This window comes from Kogia breviceps, chromosome 12 (genome assembly GCF_026419965.1).
Source record: "Kogia breviceps isolate mKogBre1 chromosome 12, mKogBre1 haplotype 1, whole genome shotgun sequence".
Classification (NCBI taxonomy): Eukaryota; Metazoa; Chordata; class Mammalia; order Artiodactyla; family Physeteridae; genus Kogia; species Kogia breviceps.
In genome coordinates, this window is record NC_081321.1 from 5,734,894 (window position 1) to 5,752,205 (window position 17,312).

The window sequence follows — 17,312 nt, forward strand, 5'->3', positions numbered from 1 at the left end:
GTTTACGAAATTAAGCTAAGTCCAATAAAAAATAGAAACAACCAGGGTACACCTCTGTAAAGATGCACAGGGTATGGACAGACATTGAAAAGTCAAAGAAGGAAACGGGAACAATTTTTGTGTAAGAATAATGAGACACAGCGAGATACCCCTTCACACCTACTAGGGTGGCTATAATGGAAAAAGACAATAATAAGTGTTGGTGAGGATGTGGAGAAACTGGAACTCATCACTGCTGGGAATGTAAAATGGTACCACTGTCGTGGTAAACAGTCTGGCGGTTCCTCAAAAGGTTAAACACAGAACTTCCCTATGTACCAGCAATTCCACACCCAAGAGAATTGAAAACTCAACACAAAACTTGTACACAAATGTTCACAGCAGCATTATTCACAACAGCCAAAAATTGGAAACAACCCAAAGGTCCATCAACTGATGAACGGATAAACAAGATGTGGTCCATCCATACAATGAATATTATTCAGCCATAAAAAAGAATGAAGTACCGATATATATGCTACAAAGTGATGAACCTTGAAAACATTATGCTAACGAAAAGAAGCCAGTCACAAAGGATCACATATTGTGATATAAGAAATGTCCAACACAGGCAAATCTAATGGTAGATAGAAAGTAGATTAGTGGTCATGAGGGGCGTGGGATGGTAGGGGCAGGAAGAGAGCCTGTGGCCGCAGGGAAAGGGGAGATGGAGAGGGCTAATGGGTACATAGTTTCTTTTTGCAGTGATGAAAAGTTTCTAAATTGATTGTGACGATGGATACACAGCTCCATGACTGTGCTAAAAACTGAAAGTATACTAAAGTTCCACTGTACACTTTCACTGGGTAAGTTATCCGGAAAATGAATTACCTCAATAAAACTGTTACCAAGAAAAAAAAATAATGGGACCATGATTTCGCCCTTCACCCCTATTTCCCAAGTTCTAAGTAAGGTTATTTTGTTATTCTTGCTACTTTTAGTCACCGGTCCAGAAGTCCTTCTTCATTTCTGACCCAAATCTCTCTGTCTACCAGGGTTTATATTATTATTATTATTATTATTTTTTTTTTTTGCGGTACGCAGGCCTCTCACTGTTGTGGCCTCTCCCGTTGCGGAGCACAGGCTCCGGACGCGCAGGTCAGCGGCCACGGCTCACGGGCCCAGCTGCTCCGCGGCACGTGGGATCTTCCTGGACCGGGGCACGAACCCATGTCCCCCGCATCGGCAGGCGGACCCTCAACCACTGCGCCACCAGGGAAGCCCTATATTATTAATTCCATAATTCATCTTTAATTAGGAAGAGCGGGAAGCGGCTAGGCACTTTTCTACGGGAGTAAGCCATCCTCAGGAAACTCAACAGACTGTGTTTTCAGCCAAGTTCCCCTCCCTCATCCTCACAGCTTCTCCGCAAACAGCAATGTTATTTTTCTCTCGCAGATCTTTTTCAAATTCACAACCACTTAGCAATCCCTGTTTGGGGGTCGGGGGAGCAGTGGGCAGAGCCCCTGCTCTGCGTGTCCTGGGACACCGCGTCTTCGCCCGGGAACCTCAGCTTGTTCGTCTGAGAAAGAAGGCCGTCAGGCCGGACCCCCTCTGAGCTTCCCTCCAGCTCTGAGGCGCTGTGATGCTCTAAGGCCAGAGGGCCAGGAATCGGAAGGCCGACTGCAGAGCACAGGCAGGCGAAAGCTGAGTGTAGCAGAGCCAGGAAAGAAAGTAGTCAGAAAGATGAACACAGCAGAGGCAAGAAAGAAGCAGCACGCAACTCTGGGGTCTGCTGTGTCCCTGCCATGTCCGCTCGGAGGGGTCAGCTGTGCCAGGTAAGGGCCTCTGCACAGGGACGCCCGCCCTCTACTTGCTAGTCTCTTGGGGATTTTCTTTCTCTCTCTACGCACAGCTTCCCTGCTGAATAACTCAGCTGTAGAAAAGAGGAAAAGGGATTGGTCGGCTCCTAGCCCAGGGTCAGGAGGAGAATCTAGTGCCCTCCAGATTCCTTTGACTGTGCCCTCCTGTAGGTAAAACATTCCTCCACAAGCCATTCCAATCTATGTATTTGGGTTTCTACATGACATACTTCTGAACTGATACATTAGTACATTATAAAACATACATAAAATGGAAGATGTTATAGGCAATGAGGCAGATGCACATAAAACTTCTAGTATTTTCTTCCTGCCCCCAGTGCTGCCTCGCCAGTGCCCAGCACCGGCCTGGCTGGTGCCCTGCGGTGTGAGCCGGGAAGCTACAGTCAGAGCACAGAACCCGGGGCAGATCTTCTTCATGTGCTCTTCCTTTCTTTTTGCTGCGAGTTATTTTCAAATGGGACCGTCCCATTATAAACACACAGAAGCCAAAACAGAGAGAGAGAGAGAGAGGAACCTTGAGGGAGGAAAAGAAATCGAGGAGAGAGACGGAGAGCGAGAGGAAAACGGAGAGGGGTAGCATCTAAGGGCCGGAACACACAAGAGTCGGCAGGAGAACCTGCTGGAAACCGTGCGAGCCAGAAGCCACAGCCAGGGCATTGAGGGTGCAGGGCTCCTGGGATTGTCCTGGGCCCAAGTGGGTGCGGGGCCAGGCCTCCCGCAGTCTCACCCCAGGAATTATGTTTCCTGTAGTCACAGAACTCCGCACCCCTGTGCGGCGGGTAGAAGATGTAGGCACAGCCACACTCCCTGACCATGTTCACCTGGAAGCAGGAATGGATACACACCTGCAGGAGGGGAGAACGAAGGGGGAGGGGGTCAGGCCTGCCCTCCCCGACGCAGCTCCAAACGGCAGCGGAGAGGAGCACAAACCAGTCCCTGTGATGCCGATGCACCTCCATCGCTCTCTGCACCCGTCCCCATCACCCATCACACACACCCTGCGGCTTTGGCTGACTTGCACTGCAGGCCTGGGAGATGGTCGCCATAGAAACAGGCTGAGCCTCACCTGCTGCGTGTACTTGGTACCGTAAAGGTTCTCCACTGGGACGTCGCTGCCATTCTTGGTGCAGTCTCCATAGTCACCCCCAAGTCTTTTCACGGCTTCCTGCGAACGCAGAGACATGGAGAAGTCAGAGGTCAGAGGTCAGACCTCTGGTGGTCAAGGCCCCTTCCTGGCCTCTGTCTTCCCTCAGTCCCAGGCTGTATGTCCTACCTTACCTCCTCTCCTATCTGCCTCACCATTTCAAAACACAAAGCCCGGGACTACTTCCAAGGACACTGGGCCTGGAGCATGGCCTGGAACCCCAAGCAGGCCCCACACCCCTTCTCGGCGCTCTCATCCGAGGTTCAACCCCCCGAGATCCCTACTTCCTAACTAACGCCCACTCGGCCGGGCCCCTCACCCCTGATTTCTGCTCCTGAAGACTTCCACGCGCTCAAGGCTCACCCTGCACGACCTCTCTGGGTCCCCTGGCTGTCACCCCCCAGGCCCTCTCCCCTCCCCTCATCCAAGGCTCTCCCCCCAGGCCTCGCGCTCAGCCTCCTTGCCTTGCTCATGCTGATGGAGGTCTCCATACCAGGCCGCAGGTTAAAGCCTCCATCATCCATGAAGGCAGGCTCGTCCTGCCCGTGTACCATCACCCTGGCCCCGGTCACCGTGGACAGAGGCGGGATGAAGTCATTTTGCTCTGTACGCAGCATCAGGGACAGGCCTGGGCGTGCGGAGGGGGCACAGTGAGGGGCTCTGGGAGAAGTATCCGGGGCTAGAAACCCACCGTCCCACCCTGCCTAGTCTCTAAGCATCCAAGGGCAGCAAGTTCAGGAAGACCTGCAAATGGATTTGGCAAAGCCTGAGCTGGATCCAGGGTTGGGGTGGGGGGCAGCGGAAGGCAGGACTGGGACAGGGTTCCTACCACACCTGGCACGCACCACGTGATGCCCACGGGGGAGAAAAAACAAAGAGGATTTTCCCAGGATACAGATGGGCACGCTGCGGTGAGGCCCCCAGCATCACTAGGACGCGGGCTCAAGGTGGGTAGATGTGGGCGCACAGGGTGGGGGAGGGGCCGGGCCGAGGTCAGGGATGGCGCACCGTTGTTGACCCCAGTCATGGAGGACATCCAGAGGTTGGAGCTGTTCTTGTCATTGAAGGTGTAGCAGTTCCCGTACATCGGGTGGTGGAAGTGGGAGTAATTCCTATGCAGGAGAGACAGAGAGAGAGGGGTCAGAGGGGAAAGTGCAGGGGGTCAGGGAGAGCAAGACTTTCAGAGCCCTTTGTTTCCTGATCACCTACTATGTGCCAACACAGTGCTGGGAGCCTTGCCCACAAGCCCTCAGTAACTCCATTGGGCGTCATCCCGGCTTCACAGAAGAGGAAGCATGGGCTCGGAGAGATCAAGTAGCTGCCCAAGGTCACACAAGCAGCAAGGATGAGACGGGACACAGATCAGCCAGAGAGCAGATCAGCTATCTTCTAGCCCAGGCTCCTTCCACCAGGCCAACTGACCTCACTGGCCTTGTGACCCTCCCGTCACTGTGCTGCATTATGAACTCCTGCAGCATCCCTAGCTTCTCACGTGTCTAACTCTTAGTTCCCCATTTGGATTAGAATCTCCTTGAGGACAGGAGCCACATGCCATCCACGTCCGAATCATCTCTGGGGTAATGGTGTGGTTCTTGGCGCACCGGAGATATAGGGGATTGTTAACAACCAGCTGACAAATGAACGGAAGGGAAGGGGGGTCCGGGGGGGAGAGGCTGAGACCAGTGAGCACAAAACTTCAAGGAGGAAGGTCAGATCGGAGGGCGGGAAAGGGGCCTCTCACATCAGCGTGCCTCCCACTGGCAGGTCCAAAGCCGGGCTGGGACATGTTTGGGAACAGAGAGAAAGGAAGCACAGATTTGTGTTGCAACGGGAACACGATTTGACAGCAAATCCCAGGTCCCCCAACAGGGAGGCTGTGCGGGGCTGCAGCCAGAGCCCACACGGGAACAGAGGGGACGTGTGTTCTAACTACCCTGCCCCCTGGGAGCCAGTGCGGGGAGCAGGGAGAAGAGGGGGACGAGGCTTTGGGCCGAGACAGGCAGAGGAGGAAGGAAGAGAAGCAGGAGAGAGAAGAAGGCTGGACGGAGATCAGGAGCGGGGCGCTGGCTGTACAGCCTTGAGCAGCCATTTTTCCCTAAGCTTACTCTCCTCCTCTGTACAACGAGGAGATGGAACTAGGTGATCTGGAATGCTCCATCGGCCTTGAAGAGCAAAGGCGCAGGGGTGTGAAGTACTGGTGCACATTCCGGGAAGGGCTAGGAAGTCAGCATTTCCAGAACAAAGGCTTCCCTCAGGGAGGGAGGAAGGAAGAAGCTGCGAGTCCTGCAAGGCCTGTGAGCCCTGCTCAGAGAGGGGCAGGGGCAGTAGGGCAGACGCACACCACCGGCTGTTTGCAGCAGGTGGAGTCAGCCGAGTAGACAGAGTACCATGGATCATTCTTAAGCTCATAGAGCTCAGTTTAAAAAGTAAAAAGTGACATGAGATACATAACACAATGCCATTTATGCCCACATCACATACACACTTGGTAAAAACACATACAAAGAGAAACACGGTAAGCACATTATGAGAATATATATATGAGAGGCAGCGTAACGTGATGGTGAAGAGCACAGACTCCAGAACAAAACGACTTGTACTTGAATCCTAGCTCTAACACGTGTTAACTGGAGGACCAGCCCAGGCACTTGATCTTTTGTGCTGCAGTTTCCTCATCTGTAAAATGGGGATAATCATACTACTTACTTCACAGGGATACTGGGAAGATTAAATTACACTCAGAACGGTGCTTAGCACTCAGTAAGAGCTGTATAAATTTGCTATTAATAGTAGAGGAATTCAGGGACTTCCCTGGTGGCACAGTGGTTAAGAATCCACCTGCCAATGCAGGGGACACGGGTTCGAGCCCTGGTCCGGGAAGATCCCACATGCCGCGGAGCAACTAAGCCCGTGCGCCACAACCACTGAGCCTGCGCTCTAGAGCCCACGAGCCACAACTACTGAGCCTGAGTGCCACAACTACTGAAGCCCGCACGCCTAGAGCCACAACAAGAGAAGCCACTGCAATGAGAAGCCCGGGCGCCGCAACAAAGAGTAGCCCCCGCTCGCCACAACTAGAGAAAGCCTGTGCGCAGCAACGAAGACCCAATGCGGCCAAAAATAAAATAAATTAAATTAATTAATTTTAAAAAAGAGTATAGGGATTCGTTAAGACATCTAAAGTCAAAAGGACAGATATAACAAGGGGAGGCTGGGGAGAATTTGCAACCCTCACACACCGCTGGTGGGAATGCAAAACAGCTCAGCTACTTGGAAAACAGTCTGGTAATTCCTCTAAATGTTAAATATAGAATTACTATGTGACCCAGTAATTCCACTCCTAGGTATCTATCTAAGAGAAATGAAAATATACATCCATACAAAAACGTGTACAAGAGTGCTCATAGCAACATTATTCATAATAGCCAAAAAGTGAAAGCAACCCAAACGTCCATCCACTGAAGAAGAGATAAACAAAATGTGGCTTATGCACACAATGGAAAACTATTTAGTCAGAAAAAAGGCAGGAACTGGGGGGAATTCTCTGGCAGTCCAGTGGTTAGGGCTATGTGCTTCCACTGCAGGGGGCAGCAGTTTGATTCCTGGTTGGTGAACTAAGATCCCACACGCCTCTCGACGTGGCCAAAAAAAAAAAAAAAGGCATGAATTACAGATACACAGTGCAACATGGATGAACCTTGAAAACACGATGCTAAGTGAAAGAAGCCGGTCACAGAAGACCACATAGTGTGTGATTCCATTTATATGAAATGTCCCCAGTAGGCAAATCCATAGAGACCGAAAGTAGATTAGTGGTTGCCAAGGCTTGGAGGAGGGGAAGAAACAGGGAGTCAGGAAAATATTCTATAATTATACAGTGGTAATAGTCGCACAATTCTGTGAATATACTAAAAACAAATGACTTGTAGCCATTAAAAGGATGAATTTTGCGGTATGTGAATTCTATCTCAATAAAGCTGGGGTATTTTTTTATACTTATTTTTAAATTTTTAAATTTAGGCTGCGCTGGGTCTTAGTTGTGGCTCGCAGGATCTTTTAGTTGCGGCATGCATGTGGGATCTAGTTAGTTCTCCAACCAGGGATCGAACCCGGGCCCCCTGCACTGGGCGCGCGGAGTCTTACCCACTGGACCACCGGAGAAGTCCCTCAATAAAGCTGTTATTAAAGAAAAGATTATAGAGAGAGGGGAAAGGGTGTTGGATATGGGGGACGGGAGGACTGAGAAAGCCATGATAAAGAGCTTGAACTCAATTCCGAAGGCCAGAGAGACACTGAAGGAGTTTAAACAGGCCTGACTGGAATAGTTAAGTACCGTGAAGTGCAGCCGAACCCTGAAGTATTAAAGCTTCCTGTGGTCGCAGAATAGAGGGAGGATTGAGAGGAAGAGAGACAAATTATGAGGGTTATAATAACCCCGGTGAGAAAGGACGAGGCTCTGAACTGAGGAAGTGAGCTAAGCGTCGAGACTGAGACAAACGAACGATGGACTTTCCATGGACGGGGAGGCAGCAGCCTAGGGCAGGCAAAGTGAGAAGGTGACAGGGCAAGTCGGTGGCAGGTGTGGGCTGACCCAGGCTCAGGTGCTGGTCTCACTTCCCCAGTGGCAGCTTCTGTCCTCAAACAAACACAGAAACAAGAGACAGGAACAAAGGTGTGCGCTGGGCACAGTGCGTGCTCCAGGGGAGGGGAGGGGTGGTGGCAGAAGCAGGTGACACCTGGCCCTAGTGACAAAAAAGGGCAGGGGTCCCTGCAGAGTGGAGATGCTGCCTCAACACCCTTCCTCAGCCAGGCAGAGGAAGGGAGATGGTGCCTGAACACCGAGGAGTAGGGAGAGGAAGGCGGGGGGAGGAGGGGCCAGAGGCTACAGAAGGGGACCTCCCTTTACCCCTGACCTCTCCCAGCCCTCAGAGAGCTGGCAGCTGCCATGACCTCTTTGCAAGGACGTTATGACACGAGATGTGACTGAAAGAATGCCTGGCGCGCAGTGCAGTAGGGCGGGGAGGACCCTTGGCTCGGGCTGGCCTGGTGGCCTAGGGCAAGTCACTTCATCTGTGTGAGTGCCATTTCACAGGAGTAATGAGACCCACCACTCACTGCAGTGTGTAAAGTGCCCTCAACGCGTCATCTCTTGCACTCGGAGATAGATGTTATCATCATCTTCATCACTTAAGAAAAAGGGCCAAGGGACTTCGTCGCTGGCAGTCTAGCAGTTAAGATTCTGCACTTCCACTGCAGGGGGCATGGGTTCAGTCCTTGGTCAGTGAACTAAGATCCAGCAAGCCGCACAGTGTGGCCAAAAAAAAAAAAAGAAAGAAAAAAAAAGAAGAAGAAAAAGTGCCAAAAGGGCAAGGATTTTTCTTCTTCTTCTTTGATGTTTCCCAAATGCCTACAACAGTGACGGGCACATAGCCCAGCCAAAAATATTTGTTCAGTGAACATTGAATGAATCTCATTTCCCCCACTTTACAAAGAAATAGGCTCCGAAGAGTGACGTGAAATGCTCAGTCACCTGGCCTGGAAGAAACAGAGCCAGAGCAGGAACTGAGGGTGAGTCCCTGACTCGGTCCATGCTGTGTCCACTATACCACTACTATCGCGTCATCTGAGCAAGCGGAGCAGGGGACCAGATGACCTTCCAGGCACTACGGAGTTTGATGCTAGTGAGAAAGAGGCCTTAGAAAAATGGAGAACCATGCTTCCGGCCCTTGGTTTCTCAAAGCCGGACCTCAACCCCAGCCTTCCCAGGGCATCCATTCGAGGCTGCTTCACTCAGACCCAGCCCTGCAGGGAACAGCAGATATCCTGCAGGACAACTCCTGGGGCAGAGGTTTGGACCTGAAGTCAATGCTTCTCCCTCCTCCCCACCTGCAGGCATTTGTTTAGTCAACCAGCATTCCGGGGTGCTGGCCATGCTGGGCCTCAGGCTGCCGCAGGGAAGGAGACCCCGTGGGGAGCACGAAGCCAGGCCGCAGGGACAGACTCACGCCTCATTGCAGGAGGCCTGGTTGAAGCGGCAGGCGAAGATGAATTTGCCCAGCGCGTCCTCCTCCAGCACTGGAGAGGGGTCCCGCCGTCTGGACAGAATGTTGATGTAGTGGAAGCGGTACCACTCCCTCACTGCATCCACCCCTGATGAGTACGTCTGGTAGAAGCAGTCCGACTTGTTCTGGTTGCACTAGACACAGAGACCAGGGAGTCAGAGGACCAGCAGCAAGGGTAGGCAGGACGGGACCAAGGTCAAGGAATGGATAGTTCTGGGGTCCTAAAGACCGATAGACAGGGGTGGGGAGCCAGCAGTGGGAAGAAACAGAAGCCCCGAGAAGAGTGGACCCAGAGAGCAGGGGATTAATGGAGGAGACCGGCAGCTGCACACACCTCGGGGTCATTTATGCAGCCTCCGAGGAGGGTGGAGCAAGGATTCTTCTCCCCATTTCACAGATGGGAAGACTGAGGAATCAAGTGGTTCGTGCCAGCAGCAGAGCGGGGACTGGAACCCTGGTGTCCGGGTACCATGCTCTGCTCTCACTAAAGGGGCCTCTCTTTCTTCTCTCTGCTTCTCTCCCATTTATTTTTAAAGTTTCCTTGTTACTGTCTCCCTATTCTCAGTCTTAGGCGGGCGGAGCCCCAGTGCCCCATCACCCTGGAGGGTCCCAACTGAGTCCCACTGGGGGGGATTGGAATTCAGAAAGCACATCTTCCACAGTAGATCTGACTTCCCACCCCATAAACGCTCCCACAGAGGCCCCCAGCGAGGAGCCTCCACAAGCTGGCGCCCAGAGAGATGCCATTTGATTTTATTTTTCAAACCATATTTAAGTATTTAACTTACTCATCTTGCCAGCAAGCGGACCGGGTCCGGCTTGTATCACTGGCAGCAGAGGCGGGTAGGAAAAGGGAGCGGAGTCCCGGGCTCCGGCGGAACCAGAGGGGCGGAGCGAGGGGCGGAGCGAGGGGCGGGGCCTTACCAGTTGGAAGCCGATCTTCCAGTCCTTCCTGTTCACCTGCGGGTTGTTGTCCCTCAGGCTGGAGCCGGATCGGCGGACTCTGCTGGCGGCGCGGGGCGGAGCCGGGACCGGCAGGAGCTGCAGGGGGTGCGGCAGGGACTCCCGCAGGTCGCGGCGGCCGCGGGCGTGCGCCACGAGGGTGTTGGAGGAGTTGTACTTGTACAGGTCGAAGAGCGTCTGCTCTGTGATGCGGTCCAGCTCCTCCAGCTCCTCTTTAATTTCCGTGTACCTGGGAGGGGCGATGGCAAAGGGTTGGACTAGGAGGCGGCGGCCTCGCGACATCCCCGGCCCCCCTGGGCCTCAGTTTCCCTGTCGGTAACCGGAGAGGTCGGTTCATCCCGGAGAAGCCTGCGAGGAATAGCTCTGGGGTCTCCCAGGCTATCTCGGGGGCGCGGGGGCGTGCAGACAGGTGTGTCCGCGGAATGATAGGAGGCGACAGTGAGCTCCGGCGGTGACGGCATTTATGGCCGCATGTTTATCGTGAGGGAGAGGCGGGAGGCGCTCTCCTCCCACCTAGCCCTGGCCTGGAAGGGAACCCGGAACACGTCTGCCCCTTCCCGGGGCAGGAGGGGGGTGGGCGGGCTGGGCCCAGACACTCCAGGGACCCGCGGTGCGCGCGCCATCCCGCCCCATTACCCTGCCCCTTCCCGCCCCCGGCAAGGGTGGCTTTTGGGTTCGTCTAACACCTGACACTTTCTAAATCTGGGGTTCTCAACTGCACTTCTAGAATCTTCCAAGGAACTTAAAAAATGCCAATGCCAATGCTGCATACGCCGCGCCCCCTCCCGCCTACCATACACCAGAGGAGACTCAGTTTTAATGAGTTTCAGGTGGGGCCCAGTTAAACACCGTCCAGTGTAAATCCTCACATTCCTTCTTCTCAATACAAGGCCTATATTCTGCATCACGAAAATCCAGAGTAGCAGGGCCTGAGGGGTAGAATCTACCAAAACAAAACAAACACCTAGAACACCTAGAAATTAAACGAGGTTGCAAGACACAAAGCCAATACAAAAATTAATTGTATTTCTACAAACTAGCAACAAATATTTGGAAAATGAAATCAAATACAGCACCATATTGAACAGCATAAACAACATCAAACACTGGGAATAAATGTAATGAAAGAAGTGCAAGACCTGTACACTGAAAATCCTGCTGAAACAAACCACCAAGACCAAAATAAAAGGAGTTGCAGATGTTCATGGATCAGAAACTCATGAGGGGGACTTCCCTGGTGGCTCGGTGGTTAAGAATCTGCCTGCCGATGCAGGGGACACGGGTTCAAATCCTGGTCCAGGAAGATCCCACGTGCCACGGAGCAACTAAGCCCGTGCGCCATAACTACTGAGCCCATGCTCTAGAGCCTGCAAGCCACAACTACTGAGCCCACGTGCCACAACTACTGAAGCCTGCGTGCTTAGAGCCTGTGCTCCGCAACCAAGAGAAGCCACAGCAACGAGAAACCCACACACCCCAACAAAGAGTAGCCACCGCACGCCACAACTAGAGAAAGCCTGCACGTAGCAACAAAGACCCAACACAGCCATAAATAAATAAATAAATAGATAAATAAATAAATATTAAAAAAAAAAAAGAAGGAAAAAGAAACTCATGAGGTCTCCCAGATTGCCCTCTAGATTCAACTCAAGTGTCTATCAAAATTTCAGCATGGGCTTCCCTGGTGGCGCAGTGGTTGAGAGTCCGCCTGCCGATGCAGGGGACGCGGGTTCGTGCCCCGGTCCGGGAGGATCCCACGTGCTGCGGAGCGGCTGGGCCCGTGAGCCATGGCCGCTGAGCCTGCGTGTCCAGAGCCTGTGCTCTGCAACGGGAGAGGCGACAATAGTGAGGGGCCCACATACCGCAAAAAAAAACCCCACAAAAAATAGATGGTGCTGGAACAACTGGATACTGTATGAAAAGAAAGAAAGAAAGAAAAAAAAAAAAGAACCTCAACCTCTACCTTAGTCCGTATACAAAAATTAAGTCAAGCTGGGTCATAGAGCTAAACAAAAAATTCAGAACCATAAAGACTATAGAAGAAAATATAGAAGAGACCTTCATGACCTTGGGGTGAGCAAAATTCCTTGGAATAAAGAATATCTAGGGACTTCCCTGGTGGCACAGTGGATAGGACTCCTCGCTCCCAATGCATCAGGCCTGGATTCCATCCCTGGTCAGGGAACTAGATCCCACATGTATGCCACAACTAAGGAGCCCACATGCCGCAACTAAGACCCGGTGCAACCAAATAAATAAATATTTAAAAAAATATACCTAAAGAAGAAATCCTGAAATATAAAAACTTCTTATGAATCAACAAGAAAAAGACAAATTGTTTTAAAAATGAACTCCCAAAATATACAAATGGTCATTAAACACATGAAAAGGTGCTCAAGATAATTAGTCCTCAAGTAAATGCAAATGAAATCCACAATGAGGTACCATTTAATATCCATTAGGCTAAAAGTAAGAGACTGACAACATCAAGTGTTGGTGAGAATGTGGAGCATCTGGAATTGCTGCTGGTGGGAGTTTAAAATGGTACCACCAGTTTGGAGGACAGTTCGGTAGTTATGTTATAAAGTTAAATCTACATCTACCTTATAACCCTCTGGATATTTCACCCAATTCCACTTCTAGCTATTTGCCCAAGAGCAATGAAAACATAAAGACTTGCATGTGAATGTTCATAGCAGCTTTATTCATAATAGTCAAAAAGCTTGAAAGAACCCACATGTCCATCAACACTGCCCAGCAGTAAAAAGGGACTGATGCAGAAAAAAAACCCAAACAAAAACAAACAAAAAACCACATGAAAGAATTTCAGAAACATGAAGCTGAGCAGAATAAGCCAGACACACATACGAGAAAATTCATAGTGTGATCCATTTATATGAAGCTTATATACATATATTCTATTTATATATGTATATATATTTATAAATGGAATATACATTTATAGATGGAATATATATATATATTCCATTTATATATGTATTTTTCTATTCCATTTCTAAGAACAGAAAAAACTAATTGATGGTGACGAAGTCAGAAGATGATAGTGGGAGAGGGAAAGGAATTGACTACAAAGGGTCACCAGCTAATGGAAATGTTCAGTATCTTGATTGCGAAGCCTCAAAGAGCACCTAAGATTTGTGCATTTTACTGTCTGTAAATTTGCCTCAATTAAAGAAAAAGTGAACCATCAGTGCAGGGCTTCAATCACCAGAGTCAGATTTGGTGGGATCGGGCGGAGCCCAAACAAGGTAGCTTTTACAAGGGTCCCAGGAGGTCCCGGTGTGCAGCCATGATAATCACTGCCTAGTCCACTATCTCCCTCGTAAAAGTCCAGCCGGCTGTCCCTCATCCTCTCATAGGAGAAAATGTAGCCCAGGTAGAAGGTGTGTGTTTGACATTCTGAGCCTTGTTTGTTACTGGTCATTAAAAGAACAGCAGTAAAAGGAAACGTTACTGGAACTGAGATCTAATCAGCTTTCCGTGCTCATTTCCTAGCCTCACCACTTTCTAGATGGTTAGCCTTGGAGAAGTTACTTTGGAGAAGTTACTTTATCTTCTCTGTGCTTCTGTTTCATCATCTGTAACATGGGAGTACCTACTGCATAGTGTGGTTATAAGGATTTAATGAGTTAATATATCAAAAGTACTGAGGAAAATACCTGGCAGAGTGGGTACTGTATACCTGCGGCTGTTGTTGTTATTGTCACGACTGTTCTTTAATGCGAACGATAATAGTAACCTATTGTTGAAGCAGAGAAAGCTAAGGAGACAGAGGAGCAGTGCCTGCCACTCACCTGCCCTGTGACTCTGTGGTCTTAACAGAAGTGGAGCCTAAGACCAGATTCCAATTATGACTTGTCCACCTAGCAGCTGGGTGACCTTTGCAAGGCCTTTAGGGTCTCAGAGCCTCCGTCTTCTCCTCTGACTCTGAGCTGACAGTTCCCTCCTTATCCAGCAAGCTTGTGATGAAGATCAGATCACGATCGTGGACTTGGCAAACTGCAGCACAGTCAGGTGCACCCGAACTGATGGCCGTCGGGCAAAGAAGATGTCTTTAGAGTTTCTCCAAAGAGACAGAACCAGGACCGGAGGGTAGAAGTGATGGTGAGGTAAGCTGCAGCTTTACCTAAGGAAGACCTTTCCAGCAACAGCTGCTACAGAGGTAGTAAGGTTGCTGACGTGAAGGAGTCCATCCCTGGGAGGGGGCTGGGAGAGTGTCAGGTCTAAGAGTCTGGGCTTTCTGTCCCCGCCAGGCCTGCCAGTGCAGAGCCTGCTTTCCAGATCCCGTGGGAGTGCAGGGTCGGCTCAGAGCCTTCCCCTACCTCCGTGCAGCTCTTTGGGGCACTGCCCTTCTCCTCACTGCCATGCCCCCTGCTCTGCCATCTCTGGGAAGGAAGATTCCATGACCTTCTTTGCTGTCTAAGAATGCCAAGCTTGTCCTTAGAATCGGCCTCAACCCCTCCGAGGGCTGGATGAAAAATATGCTCTTGGGCTTTGTTTGCCATGGATGTGGATATATGTCTGGCCCTGTCTCTGGGGTGAAGAAAGCCCTTTGTTAACCAGAAAGGAGGGGATCGCTGTAGCTGACCTTTCACATTGGATTCTCAGCACCTCCTTGCTCAGCATGAAGGTCTTCAGCCTGGTCCCCTTTTCTGGCAGTTACAGAACAGCCCAGAAACTCGCTCCCCCCATCTTCCTCCCCCTCTGCTGGCCATGCCCAGCTGCCTGCAGGTGGGCATCTGGTCGCGATTTCCACCCGCTCCCTGCTTCCCCTGTCCAAGTCACCCATCTTGCCTCTGCCTCCAGCACCCATGCCAGCCAGCAGCGTGGGTCACACCCAGGCTACCACCCACCCCCACCGGGCTGCATCAGCCTGTCCACCCTTCCCCGCCTCTCTCCTGGAACAGGAACCAATAGCCTGGATCCTTCCCTCCTCCTTCCTCCCTCCGGACCCCTGCTGCTTTTCCCCCCCCCAGACTCCCACCAGCCCCCCAACCCTGGATGCCTTTGCCTGGCCCCTCCTTAAAGTGCAACGGGAGAAAGAGCTTTGAGATCAAACACAGTTGGTTTGTGACTCAGCTGCTGACTTAGGATGCACTGGCTCCTGTGGGGGGGGACTGGGGGCGATTTTTGAATCTCAGTTTCACCACAGGTTCCCTGTGTGAACTTGGGCAACTTACATAACCTCTCTGGGACTCAGTTTCCTCAGCTATAAAATGGGAGTAATGCTGGTATCCACATTAGAGGTCTGTTGTGAAGATTACATCATTTAATTAATAGAAAATTTTCATTTGTTTGTACTGTTAAGTACTATATTAAGTACTGTATGTGTTAGCCATTATCGTTGTGAATTTTTAAATTATTTGCTGTTTGACCCTGCTCAATTATTTCACCTCCACTTCCTCATCTGCAAAAATGGAAATAATAATGCCCATCTCCATGGACTTCTCAGGATTAAATGAGGTGGTGCTTATAAAAGCACCCAGTGCAGGATCAAGCACATAGTAGACGTTCAGTACCCTTGCCCGGCTTTGAGGAGCCTTCCCTGACTCCCCTCCCCCTTCCAGGGTGTTGTGTTCTCTCCCCACTAAGTCGTGCAGGAGGGATTTTGTTCCTGTGTGGACACCTGCCTCCCAGCCTGCAGGCCTCAGAGGCTGGGGCTCTGGTTTTCATTGCCTGGGGGCTTTTTCCACTACTGTTCGGGGCCCTGCTCCCTGCAGAACCTTGGAAAATACGGAGGCCTCCACAGATTCACCCCTGCCCTGTCCATCTCTCACCCACATCTTTCAACCACAAGTATTTTACTGAGAGCCTAGTCCTCAGGCCTGCCTGCCCTCCCCTCCGCCACTGCCCCAGGGGATGAGGGTGGGGGAAGAGGAGGGAAAGATTAGGGCAGAGAAGCACCGAGGTTGGAAAGAAGAGAAGCAAAGTCAAAGGGACCAGGGGAAGAGAGAGAAGACCGAGAAGGGGAATAAAACAAGCTCAGAAAGGAGATGTAAACATCTGAGCGGAGATTCCATTTATTCCACGTTCACATCTTGTGTGTTAAGAAGAGGCAGGGTTCGTGATTCGTGATCTGGCAAACAGCGTGAGTCACTATCTCTGTGACCTTGTGCCTTATCTCTCTTTGCCTCAGTTTCCTCAAGTGTAAAACAGGGATGATAACAGTACCTGCCCCTTAGGATGGCTGGGAGAATTAAAGGAGATGCCTGTGGGGTACTTAGCTGTGTCTGGTGTGTGAGGCAGCTTCTTAGTAACTGGCCTCTTAACCCTGGACCTTATAAGGGGGTTAATCAGTGAAATGGCCCTGCAATGTTGCTCTGTAGGACAGGAGGTCCCAACCCTTATTAGTTCATGACACACCTTCGGACACGACAGACTATACCACCCCCAATGTGTGACCAATCCCAGTCAGCCACAGTCACACGCACACCCCGTTTGTGTGCTCACACACACACACTCCTGCGATCACGCACACAAGTGCCCGTGTACATGTACACTCCTTGAAGACACAGGCTATACGTCACAATGCTTATTGTACCTGTCACAGTGGAGCCGGGGTTATTTGTTTATATGCCTGTCTCTTCCATCTTATCTTTCAAATACCTAGCAGGGTACCTGGCCCTGGGCAACAACTGCAGGAATTACTGGTGAACCCATCTGCCGGGTGCCTAGCCCCGGGTCTGGCCTGCCTCGGGCGTCCCAAGGTGTGGCAGCACTGAGTGGATACACAGAAAAGGTGGGTGTGTGTCAACACCCAGCCCTGCCCTCCTGTCTTCTCTACGGATCACCTCCACCCCCTCTGGCTTCCGGACCGAAAACTGGCAAAGAACAGTGACGAAACCCAAAAAAACTTCAGGACACACCCAAGTACGTAAAAGGCAGTCACCTGGGCAGGTGGACTGTACAGCCCAGCAGGGCCACCTGAGCCTCTGGGGGAACAGCCTGACCAGGGCTGTCCGGTTCTCCTGGCTCTGTGACTCCCCACGTCCCCGCCTCCGGGCTCACGGAGTGCTTTGCCACCACCCTCCACTTTGCTTTCTCCAAAACAAAGCCCCCTTCTCAACCAAGACCACCATACCAGGGCCCAGCCCCTGCCAGCTGCCACCGCCCATCCCACCGCACCTGCCCTGGCCCCACGGCAGAACCTCCACCAGATTCACCGCCGGCCGCGGAGGAGGGGCTGATCTCTACCCTGCCCTTCTGGAGTTCTCAGCGTCTCGACCTCATCAGCACTCCCTCCCACCTGCGGGAGGGTGA

At 51.4% G+C, this 17,312-nt stretch overlaps 1 protein-coding gene across 11 annotated transcripts in view; it reads right to left on the reverse strand.

The window, feature by feature from the left end:
• SCNN1A (sodium channel epithelial 1 subunit alpha) overlaps nt 1-17,312 on the reverse strand; it is a 24,264-nt gene that overhangs the window by 4,913 nt on the left and 2,039 nt on the right. For all 11 annotated transcript variants that reach the window (XM_067008598.1, XM_067008599.1, XM_067008608.1 and 8 more), the window contains 6 exons: nt 9,993-10,260; nt 9,012-9,202; nt 4,015-4,118; nt 3,471-3,634; nt 2,929-3,027; nt 2,590-2,707 (listed from right to left, as the gene is read on the reverse strand). In XM_067008598.1, the coding sequence (XP_066864699.1) occupies nt 2,590-2,707; nt 2,929-3,027; nt 3,471-3,634; nt 4,015-4,118; nt 9,012-9,202; nt 9,993-10,260 (944 nt within the window). The remainder of the gene's footprint in view (nt 1-2,589; nt 2,708-2,928; nt 3,028-3,470; nt 3,635-4,014; nt 4,119-9,011; nt 9,203-9,992; nt 10,261-17,312) is intronic.